The sequence below is a fragment of the Callospermophilus lateralis genome, chromosome 4 (assembly GCF_048772815.1).
Source record: "Callospermophilus lateralis isolate mCalLat2 chromosome 4, mCalLat2.hap1, whole genome shotgun sequence".
Taxonomy (NCBI): domain Eukaryota; kingdom Metazoa; phylum Chordata; class Mammalia; order Rodentia; family Sciuridae; genus Callospermophilus; species Callospermophilus lateralis.
In genome coordinates this window covers 144,353,752-144,370,045 of record NC_135308.1, presented here as the reverse complement: position 1 = coordinate 144,370,045, position 16,294 = coordinate 144,353,752, and the positions used below count along the sequence as shown (strand labels likewise).

Below are 16,294 nucleotides of genomic sequence, written 5' to 3'. Positions count from 1 at the left end.
TCTTTAAGAATTAAAAATGTTTTGTTACTGGTAACCAATGAAATATTAACCCAGCCAAAAATTACTTAAGAAAAAGTTCTACAAGACCCAAAATAAAGGGAAAATCCTAAAAGCTTTCAGATTAAAAAAAAAAAAAAAAGAGGGATGAGACCCAAATTGTTGGGTACTCAACCAGGAAAGCAGCAAAGAGAGGCTCAGAATCAAAGTCACAGCTGGCACTGAGGGCAGCCAGCCTTCAACTGGAGAGAGAGGATGGAAGGTTCCAGGAAGAAAATGGGATCAGGACATTGAATGATCAGTATGAACCCCTGAGAAAAATCTATGGATAAACACAAGAAAACTCATGTAAATTAAGTATAAAAGCCAAGACAAGAAAGAAAAAAAACCACAGCATGTTAATCTGACTCAGCTGTGAACATTATTACAGGATCATAATCAACACTAATATCAACTAAATTTTGTGATTTGACTATATTAAGATGGGAAGGGAAAAGGAAAAGTTGGGAGAACATAATTAGCTAAATCTGTATATACCGTAACAGAATATCAATAGATGGTATCCAAAAACTTGACACCTGAAGAACCATTTTTGTGTCTGTCATTAGTGCTACTCAGCAGTATTTCCGACTGTCAGACTTCCATGCTGGTAGAGGGATTGTTGGTTTCACATGTGACTTACTTGGCAAACAAAATGTTAGTGGAGGCGACGTGACGGAAACTCAGAGCCAATATGACTTGCCCCCTTTCTTCCCTCCTGCCTCGGTGACTGCGACGTTGCACATGATGGTATGTCGCCAGCCTCGATGCTGACATGTGGAGACATGGAGCAGGCAACTCACTGCTCATAAGTGACACTGTATATTATTTATAGATTTGGAAACAAATAAAAGAGACAGCTTAAAGAGCTAAAAACTGGCTTTGCAGAGCAGGATGGTGAAGCAAGGAGAAGATGGACAGGAGATCATTCCTTTTTGTTTTAGGTCCTTTAGATCTATTTTGTCTTTAAAAAAAAAGTCTACATTCACTACAAAGTATATATCTTGAGAAATTAAATTAATATGCAAATAGAAATTTAAAGAACCAATGATTAGAATACAAAATGTGTTCTGTACCCTTACTCCCTAGAGAATAAAGGAGTTCCATCCCACTCTGAAAGAAGAAGGAATACTTCAATTGCTTTGGGGCCATTACTAATTTTCTTCAGGAGACAGGAATGATTTAACTGATGGGTGAGTCACAAACAGAGCACTCAACCTCTTCTGGGAAATCTTCTGGGAAATCTTTCTTTATGTATGTGGAAGCACCCTACCTGCAGGAATATTATTTTCTGTTCCCATGTGCAGTAAGCTTGGTAGGGAGCTGAGGGGGGAGGGGAAGACCGTGTAGTTACACGTATGTGCTAGGTGACTGTGCATAGGTGGGCAAGTCTGGATAATTTGGTAGTAAAATATTGATAAGCTCATTTGACCACAGATTGAAAGACATGTTCGTTAATCAGCTTTATCAGTAATGACATTGATATTTTGAATCTCCATATATCCATATCTTGCGCCCCATTTCAGAACTCAAGAGGGGGAGAGAAGAAATGATCCCCTCCTCCAGAACAGACACTGGTCAGCACAGAAAACACTCAGATCATCAGGGGATTAATCACCCCCCCACCACTGCTTTGGTGAAAAAAAACCAAACAAACATGTGCATAAAAAATGTCTGAAAGCATATATGCTTCTCTGTACTTTCTAGTTCTTATTCACACACTTGGGGATACAAATATTTAAATAACAGAGTGAAAAAAGCTGGAAAGCATCGTCTCTTGGGAGTCATAGTCATATCTAAACAGTCTCTGGATGGGCTTCTTTCATTCGCTGTCAATATTCTTGTAATCAGTATGCTTAGAAGAGCTCTGAAGGAAACATAGTGGCAAAAAGTTGGGTCACATCTGGTACTAGCAGTAAAGAAAACAGAGGGCAGAAGAATCTCAAGTTCAAGTTTAGTTACATAGTTCTGTTCTGACAAATTAAAATATAACTTAAATAATTATGCACAATGACACCCATCCTGCAACAAAAAATGCTTCTTGGTTTAATAACTTACTTCTATATCTTTATCAATTGGTTTCTCTTCTGTTTCATCCATTTTATATACATCCTCATTTGCAGTATTTTCAGGAGTTGCTGGCAATGATAGTTCAGCTATTTGTGCAAGATTAGAAAGTTTCTCATGAACTGAAATAACCCTAAAAATGACAAACACATGAGTATTTTATTTGGAAAGAAAGGCATTTTTTAATGTTTGAACCAATAAAGTGTATAAAGAAGGCCCTCATTTATTTAACAGCTAGATTTCTAACATCCCCAGACATTATTCCATCACTCCTTCATTCAAGCAACATGAGCAGACAGACACTCCCTAACTCTCACAATGTTCGTGGTCTACCTACGAACTCAGGTTGATACATATTACAAAACATCAAGGGCACATCAGAGAAAGGTACACACCCAAATTATTCCTAAAGGTGAAAAGAAAGAAAATAAATATCTACATGGACAATAAACAAAAGGTTTATTCCTAAATAAATCTTAATGCCAGGCTATATTAGGTTAGCTGACCTGAAGGTGTAATAGTAATGACAAGTTGGCAATGACTTGAAAAGGCCAATGGATGTGCTCACAACTCTTCAGAGTAGTGCACACATCTGTGTGTGTGTGTGTGTGTGTGTGTGTGTGTGTGTGTATGTGTGTATGTGCACACAGAATGCGGGTGGGGGAGAGGGAAGAAAAATCAAGAAAGAAGGAAAAGCAGGAACCAAAGAGGAGGTAGAGGACACCGTGGCAGTGATGATGAATATGGAAAACTTCAGGGGCCCTGGACCAGTGAATAGAGGATGCTCTGAGAACAAAGGTGGACAGTGGAGGGGAGGCTGAAGGAAGTAGGCTTGCAGCTTAATAAGGCAAACAGTGACCTGCGTGGCCCCCAGCGTCCTCTACACCACAGACACAGCAAGAATGTGCATGCATTTGTGATTTGAAGATGAAGACAAATTACTACGGAAACCAATAATCCAGAAAGCAAGAGTACACACAAGAATGTCAATTCTCCAGTCTCCACAGCACTCTCATCTGCAGGAAGGTGTAATAATACTTGATTACCCTAGGATGGTTCTCAACAATAAAAAAGAGTTTTTAAAGTACCTTTAATTATATATGAAGATTTTCATTTATACAGAATGTTTTATAAACTTTTCTATTAGAAAGCCAAGAATTAAAATATCACACTGTTGTTAAAAGTTTGTTTGAAAAATTTTCCCATTAACAAAAGGGTCATCTCCAATAATTCTGGAAACGCTGCCTGATACACTGGAAAGGAAACAGAACTAGGACGTCTGGGACTTGGTGAGTTACACTTGGTTCCATCACACACCAGCCACAGGACCTCAAGTAGGTCACTTAACCTCTCCGAACCTAAGAGTCCATCTACTGCAAAATGAAAATAATAAAATCTACTTTATATAACTCATAGGGCTTTTGTGAGGAGAAAATAAGTAACTATGTATTATTAACCATAAAAAAACACATAAAGGAAAAATAATACTCTAAAATACCATTCTTCATTCTGATACCTAGAGAAAGAATTCTTATTTCTCTTCTAAAAATAGCATAAGTCTGGGTGTAGCTCAAAGGTAGAGTGCTTGCCTGTCAAGCTGGATTGTTTCAGCTCTGAAAAAAAAAAAACGTTTGAGCCAAACTTCCTAATTTTGTTGCTTAGCTATACTGAAGGTCAGGACCCAGCAGGAAGTAGAAAGATGGATGGCAGGAAGCTAAAGGCAGAGACAGTGCACAGAGAACTTGTTCTTGGTCACAACAGCGTAATCATCACTGAGAACTACACAGCAACCTTTATGTGAGTTTATTGAAAACACTATTTTTTCTTTGTTGTTGTAAGAAAAATGCCACCAATTTTAAAATATTTTTTCTTAATGAGAACTTAAATAGGAGATGGGCAGATGGGCAACGAAAGGAGAATATTCTTTGGCCCATTTGTTCTGAGCCTAATTTACTGCTACTTTCCCTGACAAAGGATGGATAAGTCCTATCTTGACCCTCATCAGAGCAGAAGGAATACTAGCCTCAGAGAGAGGAATTTTCAGAGTGCCTGCAAAGGACAGGTGAGATCAAAGATCATCAGGCACCATCCTGTGTGATGGCCTCGATGACAAAGGTTTGTACCTATTTTGACAACCCTACTATTGATCACAAACACACTGAAATTAAGGATATTTTAGAACAAATAAAAAGCCACCTATGAGTTTGATGACTTTCTCCTCTGCAGAAATTATATTTTTATCTGAAAAAAAAATCTTACAGTGTTCTTGAATTTGTAAGACAAGTGCAAAATTTCCTAATTTTGATGCTTAGTAATGCTGGTATTTGACCTGTGCCTAGGTTTTCTGCCATTCTGGAAGAAACAAAGAAAGAAAGGAAAACATATTTTAAGATTGGTGGTGTTTTTCTTACAACAACAAAGAAAAAATAATGTTTTCAATAAACTCACATAAAGGGAGGGAGGGAGGGAGGAAAGAAAGAAGGAAAGAAGGAAGGAAGGAAGGAAATTGAAAGCCTGCCAGCTCTTAAAACAGCTCTTATTTTATTCTCTTTCATGGGGAGACCAAGAGGTCCTTCAAAATGAAAACCATGGAGCAGGAACAGGACTCCAGGGAGAGACAGAGAAGCAGCAGTTCTCTGTTCAGCAAGCTCTGGCTTAATGCCTGGCTAGGCACAGAGCTGACCCTGGCAGGCATGGGTACTAGTGTTCTCAGCTCCCCAAAACATGATCATCCTTCATCTGGCTTGAGCCTATCAATAGCGCAAAAGCTAGCAGAGCAGGTAGTATCACTCCCAGCTTGTACCAGAGGAACGGGAGCTGAGGTCACCGAGCCTTGAATAACAGAGTTGAAAATAAACTAGCTAAATAATGAAAACCTTTTAAAGAATTAAGAAACAAAAATGTATTAAAATGGAATAGAAGAAGAGAGAAAGCAAGCACAAAAAATATCAGAGATCATTCCTATTTGATGAAGAAGAATCCATGTGGCTGAAACATAGATTTTGAACAATATAAAATGGTACTGAGTATAGAGAGAAATGTGAGATCAGGGAGCTGGTGGGGCTGGGACACAGTTCAGAGCCATGTTATTTTCTAAACACACCAAAGTTATAGGCAAAATACAGCACAGACAGTGTCCTTGTGCTTGGCCATCTCTGAAGTGTCATGAACTGTCGTCCCCCAACTTCCCAAGGTGTTGTTATTATTAATATTATTTCCATTTTTTCTGGTGAGAAAACTGAGGCACAGAGAGGTTAGTTAAGTTGTTTAGGATTGTGCTGGCAGTAAGGGGTACAACTGGCATTTGAACAAACCACTGCAATATAGTACACCTCAAAATAAAAGATTCTCCCAAAAATTTCTTGTGAAAGGTCTCCTATGCTTCACATTGTACATTACTGAAATAGCCTATACTTAAAGAGAAATATCAGCAAAGAGGATTCAGACAATTGAACATGATCTGGGTTTACTTGCCTGTTCAGTGGAATCCAGAAAGAATCAACAAATATGTTGCCACAACTGGAAAGTTTAATATCTGAACTCTTCAAGAGCTTTGTGTTGTATGCACACAATAATAAAACCTGTAAGAAAAATAATATGATACAATGACATCAAAAGCAACATCAGGGGCTGGGGTTGTGGCTTAGCAATAGAGCCTCACCTAGCACATGTGAGGCGCTGGGTTCCATTGTCAGCACCACATAAAAGTAAATAAATAAAATAAAGGTATTATGTCCAACTACAACTAAAAAAAATTTTTAAAAAGTAATATCAAAGTTATACTATGCCTCAAAAAATTCAACATCAGCCCTCAAAATTATGTCACAGCACTTTTTAAAGTTTTTCTTTAGAAAAGCAAAAAAGAGGATTTTTCCCCAAAATTTAGTTCAGAGAAATGATATGAACAAGAACTGTATACAGGTCATAGATGAAAAAGAATACTATTTGGAATAGTAAATTATTTTTGAAAAGTGACATTTCATACTACAAGTTTAAATTTCAGCATTTGAAGGCCCGCTGTAGTAAGTACTACACCTGAACCTGGTGGATCTCCATCTTGGTTTCTTGTTACTCCTCAGTGTGGACCCTGTCACTGATGATGTTCCCCTCCTCTCCTCCATTCATTTAACCCACTCACAACTTTCCAGGGCCCACCTCTAAATGAGACTTCTCTTGATTACTCGCATTCTAGTAATTTCTCTGTTGTTTGCATTCTGATAATTTTTAGAGTAAGGCCCATGCAATATGGCACCTATTTACAGTCATGGAATCATAGAATTTGAGATTCACAGAACCATAGAGATGATAGGGTCAAATTCTCTAAGTTAAAGCCCAAGCCTGGTCATCAAAACTGACTAATTAAGCACAATGTTATTTATCTCTGCTTCCTTGAAAAAACAAACTAAAATAAGAGTAAAGGGAATTTTTTTTTAAACAACAAGGACAGAAAGAAGAAATAAAGAGGTGAAACAGACAATGTTCACAACATTCTGAAGGAAGAAAACACTTGGAAAACTCAGCAGAGAGGAAAAGCTGTGTCTTAAGTGACTTGAGGGATTGCCAACAGGAAGCATGACTTAAAACTGAAAAGGCTCCAGGACTGGAGGTGTAGGCACCTTAGAAGGCAGGAATAGGTAGGACTGCAAACAGGAGCGTTGGACAAATGCTTCCCCACCCTTCTCAGAGCCCACAGAGCCAGGAGATCCCCAATCCCCTTGACACCTCTCTCTTGGATGAAATTCTTCCATTTTGCTCTCTGCTGATATTAAGTCATGAGGATCTATGCTCAGGGACATTGGGGCAGGGGTTAGGTACTGGAGTGAATTGGAATTAATGTATTCTGAATGCACGATATCCCCTTACTCCATCACAGCCTCTTCCCAGAATGTAGGTAACAAAGCAGGTGTCCAAGAAAATCCTCTGTGGGGGAAATTGACCAGTTAAAGAGAAAAGACCCACAGATGCTGACATTTCTGCAACCTTAAGTGAAACTGCTGGCTCCATCTGCAGATATCCTCCAAAACGAGGCCCATAAATCAGGAAGCCTGACCCCACATGCTCCTCAGTGCCTCACTTCAAACACCTACAGTTAGTCAAGAGTTCAGAGCAGCAAATGAAAGGCAGATGCCAAAACCAACAGAGGAAAGGAACTGGAAGAATCAGATACAACACAGAGAACAGAAGAAAGCTTCAATGGAACCATAATTAGTACCTGCAGGGAAAAGGACAGACCTGCGTCCATGAAGTAGGAACACATGCTATTAAAATAGAACCACTGGAAAACAAGTAAGCACTCTAAAAATTAAAAAGAAAATTAACATAACAACTAAATAATCAGTAAAAGATCTGAAACATAAACTTGAACCTCATCTCCTCCAAAGTGAAACCTAAATTTGAAATCATAGATAATAGGGGAGAAAAGATTAGCAAACTAAATACTTGGTCCAATAGGTTCAATAGTCAAGAAGACACAGAGACATCAGAGGCAAGGAAACTGTCAAAGAAAAAAATCTCTATGAACTGAAGTACACCACTTTCCAGATTGAAAAGGGCATCCTAAAAATCCAGCACAATGGATTGAAGACCTAAGCCAAAGCACACTGTGGAATCCCAATACACAGGGAATAGAAGAAAGAGCCCGGAACTTCCAGCATCACATATGAAGACCTAGGATCTCACTGCTGGGCATATTTCTAAAGGAAATAAAATCAGTATGTCAAAGAGATATCTACTCTCTAATACTTATCACAGCAATGTTCACGATAGCCGAGATATGGACACAACCGAGGGTCCATCAAACAGGTGAATGGGTAAAGAAATATATTCATAAGAGAATACAATTCAGCAATAAAAAAACAAAGAATAAAATTCTGTCATTGGTGATAAGGTGGATGAACCTGGAGGATAATGTTAAGTGAAACAGCGGGGACAGAGAAAGACAAGTGCTGCATGATGTCACCAGCTTCACAGAGCGAAGATTCCAGAACATACTACACTCTGTTCAAGTTCTCACTAGTATTATCATCTTGTGGGCCTCATGAGCTTCAACCAGTTATTCAACAACAAACACTACACTGAGGTCCTAAAATGATGAGTAGATGAATGCACAAATACACCCATATTTATATCATCCAATAAATTTCATTCAGTATTATCTTCCAAAATTAGGATTTGGTGTCTGAGAAGATCTGGTTCCTCTAAGCCAACATTTCTCAATTTTTTTCCCCTGAATTTTATAGCAGCAACTATCTTCCATTATGAACAATACATACATACTTTCTGTGAAGCAAGGGAAAATGTATCCAACTAAGAAACGGGAACACAGAATGTTCTGCATCTTTTCTTGTGGCTTGCAAAAATCACTGTTTAAACCAAAATTTGTTGGAACTTGGCTTCTCATCTATGTTTGACCCCAGTTTGTGCGCTCTTGCTAATTTTCAAACTTGATTATTGAGGGCAAACCTTGCTTATCTAATTATATGCAGATGTAGTCTTTACATTTGACTCTTCCACACTGTTTCTGATAGCAGCATGCAGACGTCATAGCCCATCCTGCCCTTGCCTAAGATGTACATTGCCGTGGCACGCGACTAAGTCATTCCCGGTCACTGCAAGTGAATTTGGGTTGGCATGAAATAACACACCGAGACAGAGAAAATACCTTTTTCTTGGGATTCTTTAGAGACGGCCCCTCTGCTCCAGCTCCCACAAGGGAGGCAAAAAAAAAAAAAAAGGGAGAGAGAGAGAGAGGGAGGATGTCCTGAAGCCCCTTTTAATTGAGGGGAAGACACTCGAGAAAGTTCCACCCCAATGAGGGGGGGTCAGGTTTCAGGGGGTTGAGTCCTGATGTCTTGTGATCAGCAGATTGACTGACATCTTGGAAGGCCACACCCATCTCAGGGGCTGTGGGGATCATCAGCAGAGCGAGTGAAAAGGACACAGACTTCACCGGAGCAAACAGAGAGGCAACGTCAGCCCGTCCACTCACGTACTCATGCTCCTAGTTGACACACAGCCCGTGGCTGGCTCACCACAGACCGTGATGTTTCTCTGACCTTATGAAATGGACTTCATGCCCTATTTCTTATTCTTTTAAACTTGTTGCTTAGGTAAACATTCTGTTTCTCAACTAGGTAACCCATCTTTTTCCTGGCTTTTTTGATAGCAAGAAAATAAATTCTGACTTATGATGAAATTTTATTTTTTCAACATAGACCATGAAGCAAAATATTCAGAATACAATGTTTTTTTACCTACCATATGTGAGGCATTCTGATAATTTTTTTTCTTGTGTTTCATTTTCTTTATGCTACTCATGAGCCAGTGTATTGATTCCCCGAGCATTAGTCTTTTTGGAACCACTATTTGGAAACTGCTTTAGTAAATTTCTCTAAAAGATATTATAGATTCATTATTCGTCATTTTAAAAACATATATGGAATATCTGTCCAGGACAGGCCTCTGTGGGGTGGGAAGGACAGCACACACTGTTCTCCGTATCCACTTCTGCATTCACAGGTTGAAAGTATTTAGGGGAAAAAAAAAATTGTGTCCAAACTGAACTTCACAGATTTCATCTTTTCTTGTCATTATTCCCTAAACAACACAGTATAATAACTATATTTATATCATTTGCATTGTATTAGGTATTATAAGTAAACTGGAGGTGATCTAAAGTACAGGGAAGAACATAAATGGGTTATATGCCAATGCAACAAAATTTCATAAGAGACTTGCGCATCTGTGGATTTTGATATCCTTGGAGAATCCTAGAACCAATCCCCAGAAGATACTGAGGAATAACTGAATTTTAAAAAGTAGGAAATAACTTCAAATAAATCTGGGAAGTGATACTTTAAAGTTTCTCTTTTCATCTGTATAAAAAGAAACGTATAATTGGCTGAGAGTCAGTAGCAGGTTTCCAGCCTAAGGAAGCAGGATGAAGGGGCCAGTGTGAGAAGAGAGAGGGGCCCAGGAGGCCTCAGGATTTGACAGAGGTCATATGAGTCAGGAGCTGCAGGAGCTACCAGAGGCACAGCTAGAGGGGACAACACTCATGCTCTGGGAAGTGCAATAGCAGACCAATACGTTTGGAGAAAAGCAAATAAAATGCTGAACAGGGGAAAACTGTATGGCAAACATCTTATGGGAAAAAGCCTGAGGCTCTTCTTAGAAAAAGTAGCAATCAAAGGAATTCTATAGTGGAAGGTTCCCCTGCAAAAGGCTATATTGACCAACTGTTCCATTTTTAAAAGCTTGACCCATTTTCAAGAATCTCCTAGAATCTTAACCACTATTCAAGTGCCAATAGTGCAGGGACTGACACTTGCTGCTGTTTAAGTTGAAATGGTCCTAGTTAAACTTTATATCTAAGCAGAAGACTTAGCTTTGTCATTATATTACATACCATAGGTTCTCTGTCCTTAGGAGGTCTGTCCAGGGGAGGAATGTACCACTGAAAGCAAAGTTCTTTGTTTACAGTTGGTACTACCATTTCTGATGACGTAACGTCCATAGAAGATGTACTGGAAAGAAGTTTTGAAGAAAAGATGGACTGCAGGGAACTGTCATGATATATCTAGGGAACAGCGACAACAACAAAATTCATGTTAGTTTAACTGCTTATAATGAACTCATTCAATATTTAAAGAAAATTAATTGATCGTATTGGAAAATTCTGAGAATTTTCTCATCTCGTTTTACAAAGGTAATCTTTAAACTGTTTCTAGATCACTATAGATTCTGCTATAATAAAAACATGCTTTAAAACCCAGCAGACTTGACACATTTCTTCCACTTTAGTGAATTTTGAGAGGAAGGATCTGGAGGGGAAAATACCCAGGCCATCTTCTCAAGCTCGTCACTGTTTCTAAGAAACATCTTCTATGTTGTCTTCGGTTTATTCATTGGTGAGTACACTGAGAGTGTGGCTATAATTTATTATCTATTTCCAGTCACGGTGCCATATACAAAACAAGACACAGTTTTTGCTCTGAAAGTTGAAAACTCATGACCCTCATTCCCTCTTTCAATGAAAGTAGCTGATTTATAAGTTCAAGTCTTTGGTGAATCTGGGCCCAAATTCTTTTATAGAAATTGGTCACTAAGTCAAGAGTCTTCAAGAAATCTCAGAGTGTAGAATGCAAATTCATAAATTATTTAATTGTCCAAGGCAGCTAAGAAAACAAAGCATGGTGGTTATGTATCAACGAAAGGACAGGCTAGCCAGAGAGATAATAACAGTGCTAACAGGATCTTCAGTATAAAGAGGACCGACAATCGAGGAAAAACCATTTTCAAGATCAACTTCATGTCATTCCCAGGATCACAGCACAGTAGCTGAGAAGCAGTGCCTCTGTTGCCCTATTTCTGACATCAAAGGTTTGAGGACTGAGTAGAACATGTCAGTGCCAGAAACAAATGCTTGGTGTTTCTATAAGGTTTTGTCCTTCCCATTATTTCTTAACCTATTCAGGATACAATGCAAGTCCTCAAAATAAAATAAAAAGAGAAAGACAGTGACCTTTCAAGTTGTCTACTGATAAAAGAAAAAAAGATGTTTTGACTGCAAGGTAATATTAAGTGTGAAAACTTTTCAAAAATGTCTACAGACTATCATAAAAGCTATGATACTTTAAAGCATAACCAACATAAAAAATAAGCAAGATTGTGAGGGTTAAATAGACCCTCAAAGTTGCATAATTAAGACTAATGCCATGTCAGGCAATTCATAAAAACAAAACAAACAAACAAACAAAACAGGTAAATAATTCAAAAAAATAATTTCTCCCATTTTTCCATAACTGAGTAACTCTCAGAGATTCTGACAACGATTTGAGCAAATAATTCATATTTCATCTCTAGCTAAGTATAAAAGAATAAGAACCTTTATATATATGCAGTATCTTGTACCATGATGGGCTAATAACAGTAAATTGTAATAGAAGTCAATACCAAAACAGGTATATAGGTTTCCATTATCTTTAAAGTACTGTAATATCTTATATAATTAATGTGATTGATTATATAAGCCAATTGAAGAGTTATACCCTAAGTACTTTTTATATGCTTTCTCTGTTCTTTGAAAAGAATGAAAGGAGGAACCTACCTAGTGAACCCTAGGTTGCCACAGTCCTATAAACAATGAACCACTTTGCACCAGTCAAATATTTGACCTTGTACAGACTGTTGCTGGCACACATAGCAGTAGCATAAGTAGCTCAGCACCATGTATGGTTCTAAACATGTCTTTTTAGTGGAATTTTCAATTAAATTGGCTTGGGTTTGTTTTCCCCTCACAAAGCTCCAATAGACATCACAACATGGAGATTCACACAACTGATGAGCACAACACATAGCAATGATTGTTCTGGAAAAGGCATCTACTTCTTGCAGGAAAAGCAGGTTTGAAGTATCAAATTGTGGGAAGAGTTTGATTGAAATAGCCTCCTGAGTGATTAAAGCCTCAAAAATGTTATTATAAAAATCAGCCAAGCTTGGCATTTATATAAAAAAAAATCCAAAAAGGCTTTATGCTCGTTAGCTGTCTACCCTAGTGAAACAAACACATGATTAGGTAGCTCGCACCTGTCAGGCAAGTGACAGTGATCTCCAGAGCTGATTATCCTGGGAGAGTGTTACACTAATTATATCAAAAAAGAGCAAACAGGGTGAAACAACTCTTTGATAACACTGTTGCCATTAGAAATGTCTCATGTATTTATAAGATATTCAAAGTCGTTCCTTTGGAGCATCATCCTTGGGAGCTGGGTAATAGTAGGTTGCCCTTAATGCTAAAATACCTTGCAGAGCTTCTTTCAGAGCACATATTAAGAAGTCACACATATTAGTTTCCAAAGTTTTATTCAATAACCACAAGAACAGTTCCATTAAAACTACTTTCACAGTCTTTCCTATTCTCTGTCCCCTACTTTAAAACAACAGAGGTATCTGGGAAATATAGCAGCAATCCTCAAAGAGAACCTCAGTTCCTGGGGAAGGGGATGGGGGTTCAGAATGGGAATCTGGTGTTAAATAGATGGAAACAATTTCATCCCACATCCACTGATTCCTTCCTTTGGGGTGGGGTGGGGGTAGAGACATCAACATTAGACTCCCAGCCTGTCTACTTCCTCACTCACTCCTCTCCCTAGGGGATACTTATTTGATTGGTAATTTAGGAAAAATGGATCTTTACTGGGAGTGAACACTCTCTGTTCCTTCATACAACAGATTTTTGAGGGGCCTGTGTCCACACGAAGTGGCCTATAATCACCCAATAATATATGACTGGGTTGACAAATCTTCCTACTTTGGTATTCATTACTTGGAAGTAATGAATTCACCAGTAGTATATATAAACTTCATCCGACAATGTCAACTTCATGACCATAAGGTAGGTATTTTTAAGTCTTGGTCCATCTTATTCTTTTCTCTTATTTGTCAAATGATTTAGAATCTGGTCAAGAAGTATCCAGCATGGCACAAAAGTCCAGAATTCAGGAAGGGCAGGAAAGTCCTTTGGAAAATCTTCCCATGTGATCCCAAGACATTGCTCTGGGGACAACTGCATAATCCCTTGGGAATCACTTCTTTAACTGAATTCTTAAAAATTCCTTAATGAGTTTTACCACAATGTTCTTCAACTCACAACTTATTAACTAAATCATCTGATTCTCTTGAGTAGAAGGGCAGGAATGTCCAAAAGAATGATTTTTAAAACTTTTTATTATTATCTACCTGAAACATAAGGTTGCTATTTGGAGTAGAATAAGATGAATGAAGGCTCTCACTCTGGAATGAGCCAAATTTTTCAGATCACTGCTCTGGGACAGTTTGCAACAGAAACATAGACATGTCTGGTACAGGAAAGTCTATAATTGTAAACATAAAGAGTTAGGTGGGGGCTGGGGTTGTGGCTCAGTGGTATAGCACTTGCCTAACATGTATGGGGCACTGGGTTTGATTCTCAGCAACACATATAAATAAATAAATTAAATAAAGGTCCATGGACAACTAAAAACATGTTTTATAAAAAAAGAGCTAGATGGTGAAAGTTGAAGTGGAGAGAGTTCAAAATAAAAAAGAATTTTTCTGGTTTTGAAAGAATTCTGCAAAAGTAAGATCAATTTGTTCGTTTTACAAATATGTAATGGACATGTCATGTCCACTTGGGTTTTTCTGCTTGAATCTCAAACTGAGTCTACAAAGCAGAACTTTGTAGAACTTTGCTGGTCATCCTGCCTCCCTCAGAGCTACTGATGGTGTCGCTATGTTCCAGTGAGCAGAAGTACTAATGGCAGAATAATTTCTGCCAGTCCATCTTATTTGCTTTCCATATCCAAAGGCTCATCAAATAGTTGTGGAGGTGGTTTCCAACTTTACTGAAACAATTGTCTTTTACAGCTATCTTTTCCTTTCCATTGTGATCACAAGCTTTATTACTCTATCATTTCTTTCTTAGATGAGTCCTTTTCCTCTATTCTTTGCCCCCTATATACTAACGTTTCAATTTTCACACTTTCTGACACTTTTTTCCTAAAAAAAAAAAAAAAAAGCATCTCTGAAATGACTTAATTCTTTTGGTCTAATTTTATGTCTTTCTCTTCTCCCATATCAAGACTATGTACAGGGACTATGTCTTCTCCATCCTTTGTTTATATCAACTATGAGTTGCTCTGGTGTATTGTATTATGTTTGTTGAATACTAAATTTTAGGCACATATTCCTATTTTTAAACAAAACCCTTTACTTTTTTAGCATCTGATAATCTAGCAATTTTGATTGCTTGTTCAAATATTCGAATCACAATTATTTAAGACCCTAGGTGTGTCAATTAAAAAAAACTTCACTCATATTCCCCTTTTTATATCTTTTCAACAGGTTGGTTGTTTTTGTTTTGCTTTTGTGGTACTGGGGATTGAACCCAGGGTCTCATGCATACTAGTCAGGTGATCTACCACTGAGCTAATTTAATAACTTTCCAAAATTAAAAAAATCTTCTAACTTTTACTTTATTTAAAATTTCTACCTCTATTTTCTATTCGCATTCACAACTGCAAAAAGTACATACCCTGAATTCTTATTATATATTTAAAACAAAGGTACAGAAATGAAGTATAAATTAGAAACTTTGACTAGAGAATGGTGATATTGAAATTTGTGTCACTTCTTGGCAAAATGGCTGCTTGAGAGACGTTTTGTGCAGGAATGTAGAAAAGTCTGAGAGAAATTCAAGGTTTATGAGAAGAAGAAGACAGAATATTTGAAATGTAAACTGTCCTGAAAAATCTAGGCTGTATGTTTCACTGGCCTAAATAGTAAAACAAAAATGAGTATTCCCTAAAACTCTGAGGGAAATGGAGATCTCTGTGCCAATACAGGGGTTCATGCACTTCCTTCAGACTTGTGAGGACGAATTCTAAGAAGTTTTAAATACTGTAGAGATTTAATGTTTTAAAAACTTACCTTGGCTATTGTGTCATATAGGACTCTCTCTGCAAGATGTGGTTTTTCCAATCCTAGAAAAAGTTCTTTTGGGAATTCATCAATACAAGACGAAGAATATAGCTGTAAGTGCTTTTTAAGAAAAAAATGCATTTCTTTTTCACGTAAAATCAGTTCGGAGTTGTAAAGGGATGTGAGAAGCGTATCATCTGGCAAGGAAATTCCAGATACTGGCTTTGCAGATGCTTAAGGAAGAAAAATACTTAAATTAGGCTCCTGGTAGGTAACAGAATAGTCTTGGTGTTGCTGGTTTGTGTGCTAACCACTGCTCTGTATATGTCTGACAGTCAGGGACCATCGAGGTGACAAAAAGACAGATAGATGCCTTCCCAAGGCCCTAACTCTTAGTCTATTACGCATTGAAAGTATTATATATGTTTCTCCTACCCCCACCCATTCTCCCAAGCAATCTATTGACCACAGAGACAAGGTGCCTCATAAAAGCCTGGGTGCCTTTGCCACAATGTCTCCAAGAATAGATCAGATGTGAGAATGAAACTGTTGGGAGCCCCCGAAAAGGACAGAGGTCAAACAACCTCCTGGGCCCTTTACCTGCTGTTGATTGAAAGCACCGTATAGGATTTCATTCGCCCACACACTTTGCTCCCTCAGCAGCTGCAACAGCCTCAAACCAGGATGTTTGCACAAGAAAAAGAACATCTTCTGACACTGCGCCCATAACCAG

The 16,294-nt window shown here is 38.0% G+C and overlaps 1 protein-coding gene across 1 annotated transcript in view; it reads right to left on the bottom strand.

Moving 5' to 3' along the window:
* Positions 1–16,294, bottom strand: part of Cfap54 (cilia and flagella associated protein 54) — a 264,100-nt gene that overhangs the window by 32,622 nt on the left and 215,184 nt on the right. The window contains exons 63-66 of the mRNA XM_076855417.1: positions 15,571–15,794; positions 10,511–10,681; positions 5,578–5,684; positions 2,095–2,236 (exon numbers count right to left, since the gene is read on the bottom strand). Coding sequence (XP_076711532.1) covers positions 2,095–2,236; positions 5,578–5,684; positions 10,511–10,681; positions 15,571–15,794 — 644 coding nt within the window. The remainder of the gene's footprint in view (positions 1–2,094; positions 2,237–5,577; positions 5,685–10,510; positions 10,682–15,570; positions 15,795–16,294) is intronic.